The following is a 17,797-nucleotide window of genomic DNA, read 5'->3' as shown; positions in this document are numbered from 1 at the left end:
TGGATGTTCAATCTCTTCCCCTCTCTTGGGGCAGGAGAGCCATTCAGTCTGTGTCCCTGGAAATTATCCAGCTAAGTTCTCACCATGATCTTAAGTATGGTTACCAGTATATTCCTGTAGCACAGATGAGCAACCAGAAAGGAGAAACACCTTCTGTCTCACCAGCTGAGAAAAGCTAAAGAAAATCAGTAAAAGTTGGGGTGTAGTGGTGCCTGCCCTATAATCCACATGAGGGAAGTGGAGGCAGGAGGATCACGGCCATCCTTAGCTGTACAGGGAATTCTAAGGCAGCCTGGGCTACATGAGACTCTTCAAAATTGAAAAATAAAATAAAAATAAGTTCAGCCAAAGTCTCAGGTGACACGGCTTTAGAAGATGTCTCAGGCCAGGCGGTGGTGGCACATACCTTTAATCCCAGCACTTGGGAGGCAGAGGCAGGTGGATTTCTGAGTTTGAGGCCAGCCTGGTCTACAGAATGAGTTCCAGGATGGCCAGGGCTACACAGAGAAACCCTGTCTCGAAAAACCAAAAAAAAGAGTCTCAGTCGGTAAAGGGCCTGCTTTACAAACATGTTCAGTATCTCAAACTCAGTTCAGCACGCATGTATAAACCCTGGTGCAGCGGTTAACTGTTGCACTGGGGGGGGGGGGGGTGGAGGCCTGAAGAGTGGGGACAGGAAGAACCCCAGAGTTCATCAAACCAATAACCTAGCTGGACAGATGAGCTCCAGGCTCAGTGAGGAGAGCCCCTTCTCAATATAAGGTAGAGAGTAGTGGTGTTCCTTTAATTCCAGCCCCGAGGAAGTCAACGCAGGTAGGTCTGTCGGTTTGAGAACAGTCTGATCTACATAGTGAGTTCCAGGCCACCCAGGGCTGCACAGTGAGATCCTACAGAGTAGAAAGTGATAGAGGCCAACATGCAACAGTCATTTCAAGCTACCACACACATGTGCATACACACACACACACACAAATGAGAGACAGACAGAGAAAGAGACAGACTGAGACAGAGAAAGACAAGACAGTTTGTGTGTCTTTCAGACTGGCTGGAGGAAACACTTGGATACTAAGCATGACAAAGGACATTCCAGGATAAGCCATGGCAGGGTTTCCTTCTCTCCTCTGCAGGGGCTGACCTAGAACAACTCACATCCGAACTACTCTCATGCCCCCAGATCTCCCGGGCCTTGGAACAACACATGGTTTGGAGTAAGGTTATCAGATAAAGTCCTGATTTGCAGTTAATTTGTTTGTTCATTTATTTATTTCTTTTGAAACAGAGCCTCGTGTAGCCCAGCCTGGCTTCAAACTCACTGTATCGCCGTACATAGCCTTGATCCTCCTGCCTCAGTCATCCCAGTGCTGGGATTATAAGCATGCACCACTACCAACCACCACCTCCACCCAGACTCTAATACATTTTTAATGATTGAGTGATCTTATGAGCATTTGTGGTTTTTGTCTGCTTGCATTTCTGTGTGAGAATGTCAGATTCACTGGAACTGGAGTTATAAACAGTTGTGAGCCACCATGTGGGTGCTGGGAATTGAGCCAGGGTCCTCTGGAAGAACAGTCAGTGCTCTAACCTCTGAACCATCTTTCCAACCCCAGATTCTGATAATTTTTTAACAATAGGGTTTTTGGTACTTGGTTACTATCACCCCTGTGGCCCACAGTTAGTACTGACAGTGTATTGTTACAATCTGTTCTATTACTGTACTCTGAATACATTTATTCTTGCTTCTTTAGGAACAGATTAGTCGTTTTTGTTTTGTGTTGTTTTGGTATGTGTGTGTGCAATATTACATGGGACATCCCTATCCTGACAATTATTTATTCAAAAATCAATCTAAGTATTTGACTCTATTTTGTTTTGGGTTTTGTTTTGTTTTTTTTGTTTTTGTTTTTGTTTTCTAAGATAGGGTTGTTTTTACTTGTATAGCCTTTGCTAATTCTGTAGACCAGGCTGGCCTCCAACTTACAAAGATCAACCTTAAAGGCTTGAACCACATGGGGAGGGGGGAACCTGGAAAGGGGAAATCATTTGGAATGTAAGCAAAGAATGTAAGGGGAAAACACACACACACACACACACACACACAAAACACGCACACACAGAGGCTTGAACCACCATTGTCTAGTGACTCTGTATTTTAATTTGCTAAGTCAAACTTAGCAAACACTGGTATATATGGCATACAGTAGGAGCCCTAATCCCAGACAAAAATAAAAGGTGAAAAGTAGTTTTGAACACACAGGCAGTTGTACTGAGATCAATAGTTAAAAGGGATTTTATAATATAGTCCTTTGTCATATAATTAATCACATTTTTAAAATTATATATATATATATAAACAAAACTCAAAACTCTCAGGGTTGGAGAGATGGCTTCATGGTTAATAGTACTTGCTGCTCTTACGGAGAACCTGTACCCCCAGCACCCACATCTGGTGGCTCAGAAATCCAGATCCTGACATTCTGTGGCCTCTGTGGCCTACACACTTAATGGCATATACACTCAAAGACACACATACATGTAAATCAAATAACTTTTAACAAATCTCAAACTCCCTACTGATGACCACTATAGTGTAAAGTTGAGCCTAAACCAACCTGGCACTTATAAAGAGACTTATATATAATCTTTTTCATGTAATGTTTATTGGTGTTTTGCCTGCATGTGTGTCTGTGTGAAGGTGCCAGAAACCCTGGAACTGGACTTACAGTTATGAGCTGCCATGTGGTTGCTGGGAATTGAACCTGGGTCCTCTAGAAGAATAGTCAATGATCTTAACCCTAAACCATCTCTCCAGCTCAAGGGAGATTTCTCTGTCCAGTGGATTTAAATGGGAGAAGAATCACTGAAGTAGCATAGCCTTGACCCTATTCCCCCTTAAGTTCTTGTAGCAAGTACAGTTCGTTGGAACAAGGGCAATGTGAACGAACACCCAACACAACATGGCAAGTCATTTACACAGCTGCCTTCTTTGATCATTAAGATAGGAAGAGTCTGCCATCATCATCTCTTTTTTTTTTTTGGTTTTTTGTTTTGTTTTGTTTTGTTTTGTTTTCGAGACAGGGTCTCTCTGTGTAACCCTGGCTGACCTGGAACTCACTCTGTAGACCAGTCTGGCCTCGAACTCAGAAATCCGCCTACCTCTGCCTCTGCCTCCCAAGTGCTGGGATTAAAGGCGTGCGCCACCACTGCCAGGTCATCATCATTATTTTTAAGGTTCGTGAAATTGCACCGGAGAACTTGGTCAATATCAGATTGACTACAAATGACTGAACAAGAGTTCTAGCCCATCTTAGACTCCACTTGCCAGCCGACCGAGTTTCTGGTTAGTTCATACGTATTGGTACAACACATCAGAACCGTTCACATTCTTATGTACCGGCTTACAAAAACACTGCTGTGACTGTACAAGTCATAAATATAGCCAATCTCTTCCAAAGAATTGAGCAAGTGTGCGCCCCAAGGCGGTGCTGCCTCTTGAACCCGCCCACTTAACACCTCGCTTTGCACTTCTCTAACGCCAAGGAACTGGAGGAGTAAGCACTGAAAACTACAACTCCCAAGCGCCCTAGCTTTTACACGCTACCGGACCTGTTGGGCGCACGGCTTCTGGGACTTGTGGTTCTATGGAAAAAAAACCGGTCAGCCAGGGCTCAAGGACTCCGTATCCCAGCATGCCGAGGAGCCGGAAGGCAAGCGCTCAGAGGGCGTACGGCCGCGGCCGCCGGCGGGGGCGCGCAGGCGCGGCGCCCCTGTTTGTCGGCCCCGGAGAGGGGAGGAGGTACCGTCAAGTCAAAACCCTAGCCCAGCCGGAGCTAAACGGGCTTGACTTGGGCCGGAACAAGGCGCCAGGCCCCGCAGATCGCAGAGTCTCAGAGTGGATGGAGGAAGCCCAGCCTTGAGATCAACGCTAGCCTGGCCGCTGGGCCGACGGTGCCGGCAGGCAGGCGTGCCCAAGCCACCCAGGGCCTAACGTCAGGCCCCCGGCAAGAAGGCTTTCTCTTCGCTTTCGAACTACAGCCGGATCAGACCGGAACCAGAGCTTTCCCACGGAACAGAAGCCAGTGAAGTAACCTGGCCCGGGCCTCCCGTCGGGGCCGAACTGGGACGAGGCCCCGGGGAGGCCCCTAGGCCACCTTCCTCACCTTCCCTCAAGCCAACGTCCGCCAGGAAGATGCAACGCGCCCTACCCGGTGCCCGCCAGCATCTGGGGGCCATCCTGGCCAGCGCCAGCGTGGTGGTGAAGGCACTGTGCGCCCTGGTACTATTTCTCTATCTGCTTTCCTTCGCTGTGGACACGGGCTGCCTGGCCGTCACCCCAGGCTACCTTTTTCCACCCAACTTCTGGATCTGGACCCTGGCCACCCATGGGCTCATGGAACAGCACGTGTGGGACGTGGCCATTAGCCTGGCCACAGTGATTGTGGCCGGGCGATTACTGGAGCCCCTCTGGGGAGCCTTGGAGCTGCTCATCTTCTTCTCCGTGGTGAATGTGTCAGTGGGGCTTCTGGGGGCCTTCGCCTACCTCCTCACCTACATGGCTTCCTTCAACTTGGTCTACCTGTTCACAATTCGTATCCACGGCGCCCTGGGCTTCCTAGGTGGTGTCCTGGTAGCCCTCAAGCAAACTATGGGAGACTGTGTGGTTCTTCGAGTGCCCCAGGTCCGCGTCAGCGTAGTTCCCATGCTATTGCTGGCGTTGCTGCTACTGCTCCGGTTGGCCACGCTGCTCCAGAGCCCAGCACTGGCTTCCTACGGCTTTGGGCTGCTATCAAGTTGGGTGTATCTTCGCTTCTATCAGCGCCACAGCCGGGGCCGAGGGGACATGGCAGATCATTTTGCTTTTGCCACCTTCTTCCCTGAGATCCTGCAACCGGTGGTGGGGCTGCTAGCGAACTTGGTGCATGGCCTCCTGGTGAAAGTAAAGATATGCCAGAAGACAGTAAAGCGCTATGATGTGGGAGCACCGTCGTCCATCACTATCAGCCTCCCAGGCACAGACCCTCAGGATGCGGAGCGCAGAAGGTACCACGAACTTTTCTGAAATCTTCACTAGCTAGACTATTGGTGTGGTCACACAACCAGCCCTTGAGGTGTTTGCTCTGCACAGGCGGGAGAGCTACAGGCAGGTGTTAAGAGGCAGCTTCAGGAAAAGGATTCAGGTTTTGCCCTTGAGGAGGGAACTCAGCATGTAGGTCTGGGCTCTAGGGTGTGTATCTCACAACTTGGACCACTTAACCTGTCTACAGAATGCCCAATTACCTTTGGCCTTGCCTCAGAATTTCCAAATTCTAAGCGCTGGTCCCCTGAGAGACAGAAACTGTTGATCCCTTTCTCCTGTGATGGGGGATGGGGAAGATGTCTTTGTCCTTAAGCCTTTTCCTTCTTAATATAGGTTGATTGGGGTAGTACTAATTTACCTCCCTGTCCGGTGTATCACCAACAGAGACAGGTTGTGTGACCCACACAGGACCCACTGACCACACCAGGCAGGTCAGAGACCTTTGAGTTACCTCCAGATGCGGCATCAGTAGTTTTACTGCATCATTCACTGGACACTTTAGCCAAGGCAGGAGAAAGCTTTTCGAATTCAGGTCTGACTTTCTGAGACCTATGACTCTGCCGCGCTCCCAGAAGAGCCACAACTCTATGTCCAGTGTTATTCCTGAGACTGTTCAGGACGTTTCTCAGCAGCCTTATTCCTTAGCCTCTGTGAAAGTTCCTGCTTTTGCTCACCTGTGAAAGGGGTTCCTGACCTCAGTGGAAGAATTCTCTCAGCTTGTTCTCCACTGAGGCTCTATAGCTGAGTGTAGACTCCTTCCTTGAAGGAGTTACCAGCTGGTAAGTGTGGGAACACAGCCAGGCCATGCTGCAGGCTTAATTCTGGGTCCTACAACTTAAGTGTTTGAGGAGTGTCCTAAAGACAACTCCATCTTGACCTCACTTAGTAGAGAGAATGGGTGAGGGGGCTGAGGTTTTGAGGGACAGAGCTGTCCTTGGAGCTATTCAAGTGGGACTGGGCCAGAGCTTGCCCTTGCCCCAGTGAGAAGCCTTGAATTGTGACAGTTGAAAGCCTCTCTATCCAGGATCAAGAAAGTGGGATAGATCAGGATAGAAAAGGAAGAGTGGGGACTGGCCGGAGAGGTGGGCTTCTGTCCCAGTTTGACTGATGATGGTTGTTTGTTCACGTGGGGTGGGTGATAACTCCCAGACAGCTGTCATCCGACTGCATGCCACTCTTTGAACCCAAAGGGCTACAAGGAGGAAAGAGAATTCCACAGAATTCTCTGGCTGTGACTGCTGGCAAGGACATTTCCCAAGAGTCGCCTGTGGAGTGACAGGGAAGCCCTGGTACTGGGCCAGGCTGGAGTGTGTTAGGGTTTTCAGTGCCTGTGTCTTTCCTTGGTGTGGTAGAGGTTTTAGATCTTGGAAAGCCATAGGATGGCTTGTCTGCCTGTAGTGGCAAAGAGGCGAGCCCTCAGGATGCACAGCAGACAGCCTGAAGTGGCCTCTTGGCCTTCTGTGGGCCAGAGTGTTGAACACTTAGAATCTTGTTCTCCACCGAGGTCGGGTAGCTCAGTGTGTAAGGCACGTCTTCCTTGACGGAGTTTCCAGCTAGTGTCCAAGGCGTGGGAGAGCACCCAAGGCCCGCCGCAGGTCAATTCTGGGCCCACAGCTTGAGACTTCTTGGGTGTCCTAAAGAAAATGTCCAGGGGTATTTCCCATCTATTCTCAAAACAATGCCTGCAGAAGTCTCCCCTGTGGAGGACCAGACGCTGCTCTGGGACTGCCCACATGGCTGTTTCTCCTGCAGAGGCTCTGCTAAGGTCTGGATGGCTTTGGGAAACTTTCTAGGAAAATTGTTATAGGAAGAAGAGTCACGCAAGTGGGTGCTGCTTCATTAAGAGCCCTTCCCTGAGCCGAGCCTGGTGATACAGGCCTCTAATCCCTGCTACTCGGGAGGCTGAGACAGGAGATTCAAGGACTGCCTGTGCTACAGAGCTAGCTTGCAGCCAGTATGGACCTGCCTCAAAAAAAAAAAAGTGTTTGTTTTAAGAGCTGTGAATACAGCTCTGTGGGAGTGCTGGCCTTAGGTTTAATTCCTAGTGCCACAAAAGCAAATAATCCTGTCCTTGGAAATGACACGGGTGCTCACACGGAACTCATTTCTAGGGACTAAAACACGCCCCACCTGCCCAGAAGTCCTACTTCTACCTGTCTTTAACTGGCAAGCTCAAAAGTGTCTGTGGTGGCTGGCCTGGTAGGCAGGCTGCCAGCATCTCCGTAGCCATCTCAGCCTGGGCCATGGGTCTGCCAAGGCCTGGGGTCCTCATTCCAATTGCCAAAGCAGGTCCTGGTCCAGGCTCTAGGACGCTACATTAGGACGGGAAACATGGGAGTTTGGAGGCAAAGCCCTTTGGTGGGAAGACTTGGCCTTGTTGGAGAAGGTTGCAGAGTATGTTGGTCTCCCAAACCCAGTGTGACCTGCCTTTTCTCTTCTGGCTCCAGGCAACTGGCCCTAAAGGCTCTCAATGAGAGGCTGAAGAGAGTGGAGGACCAGTCAGCCTGGCCCAGCATGGATGATGATGAGGAGGAAGCTGCGGCAAAAACGGACAGTCCTCCGCCCTTAGCCGAGGCCGCCACTGCCCCAGGGACGGGGGCGATCCCCGAGTCCAGGCTCATCACCTTGGAGGCAGCTCCCCTCCTCTAGACCACGCTGAGTGCAGTTCTACTCCCATGCCTTCCCTGATCCGTCTGAGCTTCTGCAGAGCACTGACTGCTCTGAGGAGAGGGAAGCGGGTCTGCTGGGGGTTCCTGTGGCCTTCTGCTGTGTCTTGACAACACTAACACAGGACCCTTGTTGCTACCTGGTTCCGACTCCAGACAACCACAATGCCAGGTATGGGGCCTCTGACCATCAGCCAGTCCAGACCCCCATATGCAGTAAGACTGTACCTCAGCAGGTACAATTCCTCACCAAGAAAGTGGCTGCAGGGACGCTGGTGCCACGGCTCCTGGGCCAGCCCTTACGTCTGAAACTGGTTGCCAACAGCCCTGAGCCAAGGCAAAGATTTGTATTTGCCAAAAATGTTCTGGGGACCCAGCCAGCGTGGGTCTGCACATCCCTGCCCACCCCCGGACTGCATTCCTATCAGGGTTTCTTGTGCCCTTCTGCTGTGGCAGTGACAGCCATGCCTAGCTGGGGCTGCCGCAGCTCCCAGGTATTTTCTACAGGACCCCCGAGCGGGCAGCCAAGCCAGCTTCACAGTATCAATAAAGCGGTTCTTTGAGGTGAGGCTCTTGCGCTCCGTCAGGCCACCTGGGCAGCCCTCTCATCTCAGCAGATGCAAAGTTAATCGTCTTTTCTGGGTCCTAGGGCTCGGTTCCACGGCAGCTCGGCCTGGCTCAGACTCCCACTGCCCGCACCTCGTCTGTTAGTACATGCGTGCTGCTGGGCAGGCTTGCCTGAGCCACCCCTCAGTCCCTTTTTCCTTTTTCCTCTCCTCAGTCTATTAGAGGCCCTGAGCCACTGGACCTGACAGTCGAAGGCCTCTCCATCATCAGGCGTTGACTTAGGCAGGGCATGGTGATACATATCTATAATCCGTGTCTCAGAAAAACAAAAACTAGGGCTGAAGGTGTAGCTCCATTGACAGCGCACTTGCTTAGCATTTCAGAGCTCTAGGTTTGGGCCTGAGCACTGCATAACCAGGACACAGTATGCATGCACATGGTCCATCCATACACCTGTGACCCCAGCCCCGAGGTGGGACGGGCATCCATACACCTGTGATCCCAGCCCTCAGGGGGAACGGGCATCCATACACCTGTGACCCCAGCCCCGAGGTGGGAATGGGCATCCATACACCTGTAACCCCAGCCCCACGTGGGACGGGCATCCATACACCTGTGACCCCAGCCCCACGTGGGATGGGCATCCATACACCTGTGACCCCAGCCCTGAGGTGGGAATGGGCCTCCATACACCTGTGATCCCAGCCCTCAGGGGGAACGGGCATCCATACACCTGTGATCCCAGCCCCAGGTGGGACAGGCATCCATACACCTGTGATCCCAGCCCCAGGTGGGAACGGGCATCCATACACCTGTGATCCCAGCCCTGAGGTGGACGGGCATCCATACACCTGTGATCCCAGCCCCAGGTGGGACAGGCATCCATACACCTGTGATCCCAGCCCCAGGTGGGAACGGGCATCCATACACCTGTGATCCCAGCCCTGAGGTGGACGGGCATCCATACACCTGTGATCCCAGCCCCAGGTGGGAACGGGCAACCATACACCTGTGATCCCCGCCCCAAGGTGGAACAGGCATCCATACACCTGTGATCCCCGCCCCAAGGTGGGAACGGGCATCCATACACCTGTGACCCCAACCCCAGGTGGAACAGGCATCCATACACCTGTGACCCCAACCCCAGAGGTGGGAACAGGCATCCATACACCTGTGACCCCAGCCCTGAGGTGGGACGGGCATCCATACACCTGTGACCCCAACTCCAGAGGTGGGAACGGGCCTCCATACACCTGTGATCCTAGCCCTGAGGTGGGACCGGCATCCATACACCTGTGGCCCCAACCCCAGAGGTGGGAACGGGCATCCATACACCTGTGATCCCAGCCCTGAGGTGGGACGGGCATCCATACACCTGTGACCCCAACTCCAGAGGTGGGAACGGGCATCCATACACCTGTGATCCCAGCCCCGAGGTGGGAACGGGCATCCATACACCTGTGACCCCAGCCCTCAGGGGGAACGGGCATCCATACACCTGTGATCCCAGCCCTGAGGTGGACGGGCATCCATACACCTGTGATCCCAGCCCCAGGTGGGACGGGCATCCATACACCTGTGACCCCAGCCCCAAGGTGGGAACGGGCATCCATACACCTGTGACCCCAGCCCCAGGTGGGAACAGGCATCCATACACCTGTGATCCCCGCCCCAGAGGTGGGAACGGGCATCCATACACCTGTGACCCCAACCCCAGGTGGGACAGGCATCCATACACCTGTGACCCCAACCCCAAGGTGGGAACGGGCATCCATACACCTGTGACCCCAGCCCAAAGGTGGGACGGGCATCCATACACCTGTGACCCCAGCCCAGAGGTGGGACGGGCATCCATACACCTGTGACCCCAACCCCAGGTGGGACAGGCATCCATACACCTGTGATCCCCGCCCCAGAGGTGGGAACGGGCATCCATACACCTGTGACCCCAACCCCAGGTGGGACAGGCATCCATACACCTGTGACCCCAACCCCAAGGTGGGAACGGGCATCCATACACCTGTGACCCCAGCCCAAAGGTGGGACGGGCATCCATACACCTGTGACCCCAGCCCAGAGGTGGGACGGGCATCCATACACCTGTGACCCCAACCCCAGGTGGGACAGGCATCCATACACCTGTGATCCCAGCCCCGAGGTGGGAACTGGCATCCATACACCTGTGATCCCAGCCCTGAGGTGGGAACTGGCATCCATACACCTGTGACCCCAGCCCCGAGGTGGGAACGGGCATCCATACACCTGTGATCCCAGCCCTGAGGTGGGACGGGCATCCATACACCTGTGATCCCAGCCCCAGGTGGGACGGGCATCCATACACCTGTGACCCCAGCCCCAGGTGGGACGGGCATCCATACACCTGTGACCCCAGCCCCAGGTGGGACAGGCATCCATACACCTGTGACCCCAGCCCTCAGGGGGAACGGGCATCCATACACCTGTGACCCCAGCCCTGAGGTGGGAACGGGCATCCATACACCTGTGATCCCAGCCCTCAGGGGGAACGGGCATCTGAAGTTGGGGATCATCCTTGGTCACATAGTTCAAAGCCCACTTGGGAGACTTGAAACCCTGTCTCAAAAACAGAAGGCAAGTTTCTCTTGTTCATGATTCCACTTTTTCCTTTTTGAGACAGGATGTTACTCTGTAGCCTTGGTTGGCCTGGAGTTCACAGAGATCTGCCTGCCACCACAATTGACCAGGTTCAACTCCTAAGTTGTGCCCCGTGTGTGACGCTTGTGGACACAGTCCATCTCCTGTCACTGGCCATGTCTCCAGACTCCACGGTTAGCTGGAAACAGCTGTGCCATGCACGTGTGGCCTCCCAACGCACCGGGTGTCAAAGGAAGTCTCACAGCAGGTTCTGAGGACTCCCATACGTGGATGGGGTCCCCACCTTACCCAGCTGACAGTTTTCTCACAACGATGCATCAGCAAAAGCCAGCCCCAGCTCTGCGATGCTCCTCCCAACAGGTTTTCAGGAGTTAGTTTGCTTGTTTTATTTTACTTTTTTTTTCCTCCATGATTTCTGGACATACCAGTGCAAATATAAGCTGTATGGCAGCTGGGGAGACTGCTGCCACCCCGGCTTCATCCAGACACAGGATCCATGCTCCCCTGGGTGGACAGCAAGGAAGGAGACACTCTAGCAGGAGGAACAAAGCTGTCACAGATCCACCCGAGTGCCCTAGTCCCTGAAACGTCCCCTGACCAGTCAGCCAGGGGACCAGTGAGCTGTGAGAGTCCAGCGGGTTCCCAGCCCTGGTCCTGTGCCGAGGCGCGGATCCAGCTTCTAACAGTGGGTGAGCACTCACGGCTGCATCCTCTTGCGGTACAAGTAGGCGTTGCTCACTTGGTTCATGATTACCAAACTGGTGAGGATGGGGCACAGCGCAGCCAGGTACCAGGCGCCACCGGTGACAGTGGCAGTGAACCAGAGTGAGCACATGCCCAGCAGGAGGCTGGCACTGCCCAACAGGTAACCCACCAACCCGGAAGTGGCGTGGTAGAGTTTCAGCTTCGCCAGGGGCCATCGGGGCAGCAACTTGGGATAGAGCAGCCCCACACCCCCTGAACACTGCAGACCTGCCCACAGCACAGCCAACAGCCCAGCCTGCCCGTGGCGAGTGGTCAGGTGTGCTTTGCCAAGCTGCTCTTTGTGCAGGATGACAAGACCTAGACCCAGCAGGGCACAGAGCAGGGCCAGCAGCTGGAGCACCCAGTGGCAGCGTGCTCGAACCTTCCGGGAGAGGGAGCGCAGCAGTGAACTCTCAGGAGAGAACATCAGGAGTGCCTCAGTCATCAGGAAGGAGAACTGAGGAGATAGAGAAACTCAAGTGAACTCTGAGCACTGGACCCTCCTCGATGGTGCAGCCCCCTTCCGGGCAAAATGCTTTTTTGCCAGGGCAAAATGCATTTGGTGAGACGGTGGAAGGCACTGTGTGGCACAAAGCGGCTGCCCTGAGCAGACAGGGAGAGCGGCCTCACCACCAGCCTTCTTCCTGGGTGCTTTTCTGAAATATCACCTCTGCTACATTACCCAGCAGACAAGGTCTGAGACTCGGCAGTTATTAATGATTCACAGGCTCCGTTCCCTCCCGGGGGCAGGATACAATTTCTTGGCAAGAGCTAGCCACATGGGTGCACGGTTTCAGGGACAGTTAGATGCATCACCATACATTAAGGTTTCTAGGGACAGAGCAACCTCCAGATGCCACTTCTCTGCTGCCTGGCTGGAGGTGAGAGAAGCCTCCCTTCACCTCTTTGTTTTGAATGCTGTTTTTCAAGCCTTGGATATATGTCAGAAGTAGTGGTGGTAGCCGGGTGGTGGTAGCGCATGCCTGTAATCCCAGCACTTGGGAGGCAGAGGCAGGCAGATTTCTGAGTTCGTGGCCAGCCTGGTCTACAGAGTGAGTTCCAGGACAGCCAGGGCTACACAGAGAAACCCTGTTTGGAAAAAAACCAAATCCAAAAAACAAGAACAAAACAAAACAAAAAGTAGTGGTGGGAACACACTGCTCCTCCAAACTGGCACTAAATGCCTATAAGGATTCTGAGGGTCACCACCCAAGCCCACATTCTACCCCTAGGTGCTACCTAGGTGCTACCCAGACCCACTACTTACAGCCAGAGACATAAGAACGGGGTGCCACGAGAACAGACCTGGAATGAGAAAAAGGCACCTCATGGATCTGCGGGGAAAAAACCCAGCATACTGGTCTCTATAGGCTGCATAGGGACAGCCCATCCATCACCTAAGGAGGTGTCAGATGTGAGTCTCCTCTAGTAACAAGCTCATCTTATCCACCCCCTAGTCTCTTCCTGAGACAGAAAGCATGCTCTGACACTCCTCTGCCGGCTTCCTCCAGCATCCCCACAAGGCAGGAATGAAATGCCAAGTCAAAGAAAGTGAAGCCATGTACTCTAAAGCTTGGCCAGGCTACCAGAGCCCCCACACTGATCTGCTCTACCCAGGACGTTAAATGCCTTCAACAGGGAATATTCCTCAGCCAGTCACTCCTGTTCCCAGGAGTTAACGCCCATCATTTCCTACTGCCCCCTATTCCCCAAGAGCATTGCCTTTCCCCTTACCATAAGTCGACTATGAATGCTACTTACTGGAGCCAGGTCTGGCAAGCACAGCCACAAAGATGGTAAAGCCTAACGCCACAAGGTGGGCTGCAGCCCCAGAGGCAGTGCGCAGAGCTCGGTAGATGTGCGACTCGGTCTCCACAGAAAGGGCCATGGTCAGCCCGGCCGATAGCTGCACAGCCTGAAAGCATCGTAGGCGTTGGCAAGAGTGCCCACTGTCCACGCCTCTCACTGGGAACAGTAATTCAGGGCAGAAATGGCACCTTTTCCCGGAGAAGTTATGACAGGAGCAGAGCACTGCCGGCACCAACAGTCCCAATTTAGCAGCATATACCTGTCAAACACCTGTATTTGAAGTGGTACTGATAGCACCTTCCAAGTGGGAGGAGGAAGACTACAAATCCCAGAATGCAGCACGTCATCGTTAGCCGGAACGGAAAGCGTGAAGCACTACGGGAATTGTATTTCCCAGCTGCTTCCCTACCTAAGCGTGAATCTCTTTGCACATTGCCTCCCCATGTGCACCTGGCACGGTGTACCTCCACCGGAGAATTTTGCCTTCCTCACCTGCTTCTCAGGTTCGACGCAGTGACTTTCTCCAAAATAAACTGGACCCTCGGGCCCGCCAGTCGCGCCACCTCTCCGTTACGGAGGCGCTCCACTTCCGGGTGTGATGTCTACCCACCCAAGACTTCCTGGGACAAGCCCCTTCCCATCCCATCCAGCGGCAGCCACGCCCCCTGAGTCGCCCTGCGCAGGCGCTGTTGAATTGACGGCTCGTTAGCTTTGCGCTCACAAACCAGTGTGACCTAGCCAGGCCTCTTTCTCGTTTTGACAGGTATTCCAAGGCGAGGAGGCGACCACGACATTTAAAACAGGGATTGCAGACTTGGATCCGGACAGCGCCATGGGCAGCAGCTGCCGCATCGAATGCATATTCTTCAGCGAGTTCCACCCAACGCTGGGACCCAAAATTACCTATCAGGTGCCTGCCATACTCCCGGACTGGGCAAGGGGGAGGGATGCTCGCTGGAGCTCAGCTGCCGCCTGGAGGGGTTGTGGTTCATCCACGCACGCCATTCCATTCATAGACAGCCTTGAATGGAGAGGGTACACAGACCCAGGTCTTTGGTTTCTAGTGTGGGGGAGGAGTTTTGTCCCCAAAACTGGATCAGGCTATAGGTTTCGAAAAGGTGCAGGTTTAGACGACCCAAGAGAAACACTGGACTGAGACACATGATATATAAAAGCCAGGTGAGTGTAGAAAGTGTATTCCAGGTAGTGGGAATAGTGAACTCAAAAGGCAAGGAAACTTGCCAAAACATAGCATGTGTTTGGAAGTACAAAGTAGTCTACTGCTGGTTGAGGGAAAGAAACAGTAGAGGGACTTGTGCCTGGGTGGGCTGTGAAACCACCCAGTCCTGATGTCCACTGAGGGAACTCTCATCTGCTGCCTTCTCCAGGTCCCTGAGGATTTCATCTCCCGAGAGCTGTTTGACACCGTCCAAGTGTACATCATCACCAAGCCGGAGTTACAGAACAAGCTTATCACCGTGTGAGGCCTTAGTTGGGTGGGAGCACAGGGGTCCCAGCCTGGATTGGGGGCAGGCTGACTCTGTTCTACCCATCCAGCACAGCCATGGAGAAGAAGCTGATTGGCTGCCCCGTGTGCATTGAACACAAGAAGTACAGCCGCAACGCTCTCCTCTTCAACCTGGGCTTCGTGTGTGACGCGCAGGCTAAGACTTGCGCCCTCGAACCCATCGTTAAAAAGCTGGCCGGCTACTTGACCACACTGGAGGTCTGCAACAAGATAGGCCTGGGTGGGCGTGTGGTGGGCACAGGTGGGGAAAGAGTTCCCAGGTCTCTAAGCCCCAGCCTCCCGCACCTGCTCACTATGCTGTCCGTATTCCATCCAGCTTGAAAGCAGCTTTGTATCCACCGAGGAGAGCAAACAGAAGCTAGTGCCCATCATGACTATCTTACTGGAAGAATTGAATGCCTCTGGCCGGTGCACTCTGCCCATCGGTACGGCCTCTGCCAGGATGGCACAGGAGCAAAGGAAGGTTGGGGAAGTAGCAGAAATGGACACAGCCACTGGAGGAGGAGACCATTCTTTAATAAGCTGGAGGGCAGGAAATAGCCATGGGTTGAACGGTGACGTCTGAGGGTCCAGGGTTCAATGGGGCTGAGGTTGGGGGGCAACCAGCAGAAGTCTAAAGCTCTATTTCTTGGCTGCATTCGTCCCTTTCTCCGGACCTCAGTTTCTCACTCCATAAGAGGGAATAATGGTTCTCCCACAGTTCACCTCAGTTCATGCTGGAAGATTTAGATAGCAATTAAGGGTTCCTTGGGAAAGGCATTCAGGATGCGGGTGGGGTCCCCTGCAGATGAATCCAACACCATCCACTTGAAGGTGATTGAGCAGCGGCCTGACCCTCCTGTCGCACAGGAGTATGATGTGCCCGTCTTTACAAAGGACAAAGAGGATTTCTTCAGCTCGCAGTGGGACCTTACCACACAGCAGGTACACTAGCCCCCTCTTAGGGATCGCCGTCTCGGCTGTCCACAGCCTCTGCCTCAGGTCACCCTTGCTGGCTCTGCTCTGCTCTGCTCTGCTCTGCACAGATCCTGCCTTACATTGATGGGTTTCGCCATGTCCAGAAGATCTCTGCCGAGGCAGATGTGGAGCTCAACCTGGTGCGCATTGCCATCCAGAACCTGCTGTGAGTGAAGACACAGTTAACGCCTGGTATAGAGCCAGCAGCCTGAGGAGAGACAAAGGATGCTGAGTATGAGGGGGGAGGCTTGGCGTCTGGAAGCTAAGCAGAGCTCTTTCCCCCTAGGTACTACGGCGTTGTGACACTGGTGTCCGTCCTCCAGGTACGTGAGTCTGGGATGCAGCTAAGGAAAATGTGAACCATATGGCTGGGCCAGATCCAGCCAGACTCCCAAATGCGTCACTCAGGACCCTGTGCTCCCTGCTGTGTTCTAGTACTCCAATGTGTATTGCCCAACGCCAAAAGTTCAGGATCTGGTAGATGACAAGTCGCTGCAGGAAGCATGTCTGTCCTATGTCACCAAACAAGGTAATGGCAGTCCCTGGGGGAGACTAATCCGGGAAGGACAGGACCACGTAGGAAGCTAACCCTGGCACCCACAGGGCACAAAAGGGCCAGTCTCCGAGATGTATTCCAGCTCTACTGCAGCCTGAGCCCTGGCACCACTGTGCGGGACCTCATCGGCCGCCACCCCCAGCAGTTACAGCACGTTGATGAAAGGTCGGACGGGCATTCTCAGGCATGGCGGGTTGGGCTGTCTTGGGTCTCTCTGGAAGAGCCTTCAGTCAAATAGGAAGCAGGGGATTCCCTGGGAGTAGATGGTGCTCCCTGCTAGTTCAAGCAGACGTGCGCTTGGAGGCCTCTCCAGCCCATAATGCACCAAGGGGTTAGCGTGTCTGGAATATCATCTCTCTCCCACAATCACTCAGGAAGCTGATCCAGTTTGGGCTCATGAAGAACCTCATCCGGAGACTACAGAAATATCCAGTCCGAGTGTCTCGGGAGGAGCGGAGCCACCCTGCCCGGCTTTACACCGGCTGTCACAGCTATGATGAGATCTGCTGCAAGACAGGTGGAGGCAGGCAGGGAGTGCCGGGTGGGCTGGGCGAGGTGAGGGCCGACTGGCCATGTCAGGGCGGCTGACCTTGCCTTGCTCACACACCCCCAGGCATGAGCTACCATGAGCTGGACGAGCGACTAGAAAATGACCCCAACATTATCATCTGCTGGAAGTGAGACCACCCAGCTGGAGCATGTCACTGTGGCCAGCTGCCCCTACTGAGGCCTCCTGGGTGCCCGGGGCTAGAGAAGTAGGCTAGTACATACGGCCTGGAGGGTGAGCCTCAGTTTTGTAAATAAAGTAATGCGTTTCATCCTGTGGAATATTGATTACTGCTTCAGCCAACAACTGAAGACCCCGGAATGTGACAGCCACGCCAAGTGGCCTGGCTGGCTGGAGCGCCATCTAGTGAACAGAAATGTCAGTTACCAGGCCGAGGGTTTTTGTTTGGTTTTTTTGTTTTGGTTTGTTTTTGAGGGTGGGAAGGAGGTTGATTTTTCTGAGACAAGGTCTCACTATGTAACTCTGGCTGTCCTGGGATTCACTACGTAGCCCAGGCTGGCCCACTCAGACCACTGATTACCTTTTCCTAGAGTGCTGGAATTGAAGGTGGGCACTAGAATACCTGACCATACCTAGATTTTTTTTTTAAAGAGGGTTTTTTTTTGTTTTTTGTTTTTTATTTTGTTTATTTATTTTATGTCTATGAGTACACTGTAGCTGTCCTCAGACACACCAGAAGAGGGCATCAGAT

General features: G+C 53.4%; 3 protein-coding genes across 3 annotated transcripts; 2 read left to right on the top strand and 1 right to left on the bottom strand.

The window, feature by feature from the left end:
* Positions 1 to 3,702: 3,702 nt before the first annotated feature.
* On the top strand, positions 3,703 to 8,306 carry Tmem115 (transmembrane protein 115). The gene is made up of 2 exons (XM_052187371.1): positions 3,703 to 5,040; positions 7,525 to 8,306. The coding sequence occupies exons 1-2, from the start codon at positions 4,190 to 4,192 to the stop codon at positions 7,724 to 7,726; spliced, it is 1,053 nt and encodes a 350-aa protein (XP_052043331.1). The 5' UTR covers positions 3,703 to 4,189; the 3' UTR covers positions 7,727 to 8,306.
* A 2,999-nt stretch (positions 8,307 to 11,305) lies between these two features.
* Positions 11,306 to 14,116, bottom strand: LOC127688577 (transmembrane reductase CYB561D2). The gene is made up of 4 exons (XM_052187370.1): positions 13,990 to 14,116; positions 13,450 to 13,603; positions 12,956 to 12,993; positions 11,306 to 12,145 (listed from the first exon to the last, which is right to left on the bottom strand). The coding sequence occupies exons 2-4, from the start codon at positions 13,574 to 13,576 to the stop codon at positions 11,642 to 11,644; spliced, it is 669 nt and encodes a 222-aa protein (XP_052043330.1). The 5' UTR covers positions 13,577 to 13,603; positions 13,990 to 14,116; the 3' UTR covers positions 11,306 to 11,641.
* Positions 14,117 to 14,201: 85 nt separating this feature from the next.
* Nprl2 (NPR2 like, GATOR1 complex subunit) lies at positions 14,202 to 17,356 on the top strand. Its single transcript, XM_052187368.1, has 11 exons — positions 14,202 to 14,407; positions 14,886 to 14,977; positions 15,055 to 15,223; positions 15,342 to 15,450; positions 15,813 to 15,949; positions 16,051 to 16,148; positions 16,269 to 16,305; positions 16,418 to 16,511; positions 16,586 to 16,703; positions 16,913 to 17,055; positions 17,152 to 17,356. The coding sequence occupies exons 1-11, from the start codon at positions 14,330 to 14,332 to the stop codon at positions 17,217 to 17,219; spliced, it is 1,143 nt and encodes a 380-aa protein (XP_052043328.1). The 5' UTR covers positions 14,202 to 14,329; the 3' UTR covers positions 17,220 to 17,356.
* Positions 17,357 to 17,797: the final 441 nt, after the last annotated feature.

The sequence above is a fragment of the Apodemus sylvaticus genome, chromosome 7, assembly GCF_947179515.1.
Source record: "Apodemus sylvaticus chromosome 7, mApoSyl1.1, whole genome shotgun sequence".
Lineage (NCBI taxonomy): Eukaryota > Metazoa > Chordata > Mammalia > Rodentia > Muridae > Apodemus > Apodemus sylvaticus.
The sequence above is the reverse complement of the archived record's forward strand: the minus strand, read 5'-3'. Positions and strand labels throughout refer to the sequence as shown.

What these genes read in the sequence shown, in the direction of transcription:
- Tmem115 (XM_052187371.1), top strand. Translation starts at nt 4,190, where the DNA reads ATGCAACGCGCCCTACCCGGTGCCCGCCAGCATCTGGGGGCCATCCTG. An exon ending in CAGGATGCGGAGCGCAGAAG is followed by an intron (nt 5,041 to 7,524) that starts GTACCACGAACT and finishes TTCTGGCTCCAG; the next exon opens with GCAACTGGCCCTAAAGGCTC.
- Nprl2 (XM_052187368.1), top strand. Translation starts at nt 14,330, where the DNA reads ATGGGCAGCAGCTGCCGCATCGAATGCATATTCTTCAGCGAGTTCCAC. An exon ending in GCTACTTGACCACACTGGAG is followed by an intron (nt 15,224 to 15,341) that starts GTCTGCAACAAG and finishes TATTCCATCCAG; the next exon opens with CTTGAAAGCAGCTTTGTATC. An exon ending in GTCCTATGTCACCAAACAAG is followed by an intron (nt 16,512 to 16,585) that starts GTAATGGCAGTC and finishes TGGCACCCACAG; the next exon opens with GGCACAAAAGGGCCAGTCTC.
- LOC127688577 (XM_052187370.1), bottom strand. Translation starts at nt 13,576, where the DNA reads ATGGCCCTTTCTGTGGAGACCGAGTCGCACATCTACCGAGCTCTGCGC. An exon ending in GCTTGCCAGACCTGGCTCCA is followed by an intron (nt 12,994 to 13,449) that starts GTAAGTAGCATT and finishes TTCTCATTCCAG; the next exon opens with GTCTGTTCTCGTGGCACCCC. An exon ending in CCGTTCTTATGTCTCTGGCT is followed by an intron (nt 12,146 to 12,955) that starts GTAAGTAGTGGG and finishes CTATCTCCTCAG; the next exon opens with TTCTCCTTCCTGATGACTGA.